At 55.0% G+C, this 4,125-nt stretch overlaps 1 protein-coding gene across 2 annotated transcripts; it reads right to left on the bottom strand.

Annotated features, from left to right (window-relative positions):
- Positions 1–246: 246 nt before the first annotated feature.
- LOC106147040 lies at positions 247–3,087 on the bottom strand. 2 transcript variants are annotated; one of them, XM_013506586.1, is made up of 2 exons: positions 2,886–3,087; positions 247–1,057 (listed from the first exon to the last, which is right to left on the bottom strand). In XM_013506586.1, the coding sequence occupies exons 1-2, from the start codon at positions 3,054–3,056 to the stop codon at positions 578–580; spliced, it is 651 nt and encodes a 216-aa protein (XP_013362040.1). In that variant the 5' UTR covers positions 3,057–3,087; the 3' UTR covers positions 247–577. The 2 variants fall into 2 exon arrangements, with proteins under 2 accessions (XP_013362040.1, XP_013362041.1); XM_013506587.1 differs by lacking the exon at positions 2,886–3,087 and adding an exon at positions 1,414–2,666.
- Between the last annotated feature and the right edge of the window lie 1,038 nt (positions 3,088–4,125).

Here is a 4,125-nt window from a genome sequence, read left to right on the forward strand (position 1 = left end):
TACTTGTGACTCATAAATCTTATTGTTCTATCTTCAAATCTAGCTACTTTTAATAACCTCCTATAAAGAACCCATGAGTAATTTTCAGCGCTCTCCCCAACTTAGCTAACCAGATAGCTTCGGCCATTTTAGCACGTGTACCTTTAATGCATAGATTTAAATGCATCCTTTCACTCCCTAAAAATTAACAAATCCTTCTGCACAGGCACTGCTAGAAGTGTAAACGTCCAAATTCACAGCGCGATAAACTCAGAGGTCCAATAATAGGTTGCAGTAGTTTATAGAAATGCAGCAAAATATCACAACCACTCCTGTCTGTTCATTTGGAGCTGTCCTGCAGTCTCCCCAAAGGCCAAATTCTCCTGATGATTGCAGATACTTCTGTGGTGTGCTTTTTTCCAATTTCTAAGCATTGAAATATTAATATCCTGCCTTTGCGTTCTCAAAACCTTCAAGACTTCATTCTGGCTTCTGCGCTGGAAGGTACTTCCACAAGGAACAATGTCATGCAGTGAACAGAGCTTCCTAAGCAGCAGGATGGCAGCCAGGGCACCGCTGGGATTGCACCAGGCAGCTCTCACTGTCCAGCCCTCCGCCAGTGGCTTCCGGACTTGGAGGAAGATGCCACTGAGCCACCTTCCTGGGCCCCATCGCCGCACCCCCAGAGCCCGTGTCTCCCGGCTCGGTTAATCCAGGACGGCATCTGCACAGCCAAGGCTCGGTGTGGTCCGAGAGTGCTTGCCTCTAACCTGAACACCACCCGAGCGCAGGGATGTAGGACCACAACCCACCGTGGACACTGAGACCAGATCTCACGGGGCTTCTGTCTTTTGCGGTCTCGCTGGCCCTGGGGCAGCGTGAACCCTTTCCGGAGGGAACACCAAAGACGAAGGCTGCCAGTTCCCTCCAGTGCCTGTGGGCCAGTGCAACCTGGCCTCTCTGTCTCTGGGCTCCTGGCGTCTCTAACCTGGCTTGGCCCCCAGAAGTGGGGGAAGTGGGGTCCAGAACCGTCCTGCAGCAGGCTTTGGCCTCCGGCTCCGGCAGGCTCCACGGCACCCTGGGGGTGGAAAATGCCCACAGGCTGAGGTCCTGAACTCCCCCTCAAGGTGCCCCTTCGATCTGCCCCTGGCCCTGTACCCCCTGGGACACCCGCCCCTGGCCCCTTCCCTCTTGTCTGAGTGCCATGATGGTTGGAAATCCAGTCCTATCTTCTGAACCAGGAAACCACCAGACCACAGCGAGCTTCCTCCCACCACCCCAAGCCTTCCTGGATCCCCTAGTTCTTCCCCAGAGCCAGAAAGAACCCCATCCCACTGCTGCCTGATCCCCAGCCCGTGACCACTCTGTCTTCGTTCTCTATTCAGAGCATCCATAGGGTCTGAGACGGCCGCCATCCCACCTGAATTTGTTCACCTGGGTCCCCAGTCTCCCTTCTTGCCCCATGGGGAATCCTCTCCCCAGAAGGTCCTGTCCAGTCTAACATCCACGGAAAATATGGAGAAGGTTGTACATGTGGAGTCTTCCTGGGGGAAAGTCTGGTTTGTGCAGAGCTCCTGGTCGGCGTGGTCCCCTAGGAACACTGCTGGTCGCTGTTTCCTAAGCCATCCCCATTCTCCAAATTCACAGAGGTCCGTGCCCGGAGAAGCCGGGGAAAAGGGCTGCTGCAGAGAGGGAGTGGCCTTCCTCCCACCCTGTCCCCTGTCCTGCACGTTTCCACAGGACACGGCCTGTCAAACTGTAAGAGGTGAGAGTTTATTAGTGAAGGCTACCTCTGCCATGATATCACACCTGGAATCTCACCCCCTTGGCTAAGGACGTGCCAAGTGACTGCCTATGCCCTTGGTGGTGAGGCCCGTTAGAGGGCTCGGGTGCTCCTGCAGGAAGTGCGCCCCCAGCTCCACACATTTCCGCTCCATTTCGCCGAGTTGAAGCCTCCCCCAGTGAGGCAAACAGGGTGGGGCAAGCCCTGTGCTCAAATTCCAGGCAGCCCTAAGACCTGGGGGAAATTTCACCCCAAATGCTGATCTTTGAGTCTGGAAGCAGAGTCCTCCACAAGACATGCCTGTGCCCCCTGGAAGTCAGGGTTCTGAAGCTGCAGTTCTTGCTGTGAAATTAGAGCTTGAGGAATGTCTCCAAGAAAAAAATTAACTTGTTGAGTACAGTGTCATTATTGTGGGGGGCAAAGATAAATGATGAAATGGAGAAGCACTTTTAATCTGTCAAGCTAAAAGTGTCTTTTTAATGTTGTTTTTCAAATTTGCTTAGCTTAGGGATGGGCTAAAAATAATTTTTATAAATATATAATTTAAGCCTTGCAGTAATTTATTTATAAACACTCTTGCTTTGGGGATGTGATAAGATTTTTTTAAGAATTTATAAAAGCCAAGGTATTGGGGAGGGGCAGGAGGTTCGTGTCAGGATCCTGGTGTGGAGTAATTTGTTTATGTGACCTGTGTCTACGCAGGGTGTGTACACTCGGGTGTGGGGCAGTGCAGGCGGCCAAAGGCATCGCAAGGGCCCTGCTGCCCAGGCCGCTGCAGGACCAGCCGACCCGGGAGACCCCTCAAAACCGCAGGTGCTGCATCCCACCCTGGGGCCCTGGCTCCCCCCACCCCCCAGGCCACCAGAGCCATCCCAGAGGTAGGGGCCCAAGGCCAGGTGTGTCGTCTGAGCGGGGCCCTCCCCTGCCCCTTTGCTGTGCCTGTCCCACAGCTGAGACCCTGTGTGCAGGCTCAGCAGCCCTCCCTGGGCCCCACACACAGGAGGGAGCGCTGGGTGGGCCCTTCTGCACTTCTGCTGGCCAGGAGGGGAGGGGCGCCCCCGAACCTCCCCTCCTCATGCTGCCCACGGGACTTGCCTCACTGCTCTGCTGCTCTCTCACGCACCTTCAGCTCTTCCGCAGTCCAGCCTGAGCTCTGGTTTTGCTCTCTCTTGGCTCTGCCTTCTCCCCAGAGCGTGGCCTTGGGCCCTTGGGATCCGCCCAGCCCCACACCCGGAAGTTGTGCAGCCAGGAAAGCTGCGCTGAGCGAGGCCCTTGGGGAGGCTTTGGGGCCCATGTGCCCTCTTGCTCCTGGCCCAGGTCAGCTGTCAATGGCCACTCTGTGGCCTGGGGCTAAGGTCCTATAGGTACCCTGCTGTCTTCAAGGACAGTCCAGTCTCTCAGTGTTCTGGCAGTGGACTCGCAAAAACTTTTAATCCCCAAAGGTCTGGTTCTCCTAAATCCAGGCTGTGTGACCTTGGGCCTGACACTTGACCTCTCTGAGTCCTTTCTCACATGGCTCAGGATAACTGAGTAATCAGAGGACTGAGGGAGTAAGGACAATACACTCCAATCACCCAGGTCTTTGATGCCTAGGGGGCTGGTGGTCAGTCATGGCAGCACTGCCCACCCATGCACAGCTGGCCTAGGCTTAATCCCATCTTTCCCACCAGGAGCCTGTCCGCCTGACCTTCACTTCTATTCAATATCAGAGATGCCACTCACACTGGAGCTGCCATCACGGCTGCCATCACGACCACCCTAAGACCTCTCAGTGGCCGCACTCATTCACGACACAGAAAAACCCCAAACCTTGGGTCCCCAGTTACCTAAAATCAGCATGAATTACTTAGTTAAGGAAGAAAGGCCAAACCACATCCGCATTCCTTGGGTCTCAAGAACCCCCAGGGGAGCAAAGGCCTCTGGGAGCTCAGCGCTGCCTCCCACCCTGCAGGTGCACCTGGTCATGGGGAGAAGGCGGTCTTTCCAGCGGCAGCAGACAGCTCCTGCCCGGGAGACTCTGGTTCTGTCCTGTGCTTACTTCTAGGCTCCTCCCAAATTTCTCCTGGCCCCTGAGGAGGCAGGTTGCCTCAGTCTTGCCCTCATTTCTTGCTGACTTTGCTGCTGTTTGTAGAAGACGCTGCTTGTAGCCCTGAGACAGAGACAATGCTACCTGTCCACAGTGGCCTTGGTCCTCCTCCTGAATATTAAATTCCCATTTCTAAATCGGTATCACGTAGACACCGCTGCACATTGGAGCTTTGGTCCATGGAATGCTCAGAGAGAAAGCGCTCCCAGAACTGAACCCCCGGAGCTTCTGTGCTGTGTCCCTGAGGAGCACCCCAAGGCCCTGCACCCAGCTCACT

The sequence above is a fragment of the Chinchilla lanigera genome, unplaced genomic scaffold (genome assembly GCF_000276665.1).
Source record: "Chinchilla lanigera isolate Chin_1 unplaced genomic scaffold, ChiLan1.0 scaffold00112, whole genome shotgun sequence".
NCBI classification, from domain to species: domain Eukaryota; kingdom Metazoa; phylum Chordata; class Mammalia; order Rodentia; family Chinchillidae; genus Chinchilla; species Chinchilla lanigera.

What these genes read in the sequence shown, in the direction of transcription:
- LOC106147040 (XM_013506586.1), bottom strand. Translation starts at nt 3,056, where the DNA reads ATGGGCCCCAAAGCCTCCCCAAGGGCCTCGCTCAGCGCAGCTTTCCTG. An exon ending in GGACTGCGGAAGAGCTGAAG is followed by an intron (nt 1,058 to 2,885) that starts GTGCGTGAGAGA and finishes TTCCACCCCCAG; the next exon opens with GGTGCCGTGGAGCCTGCCGG.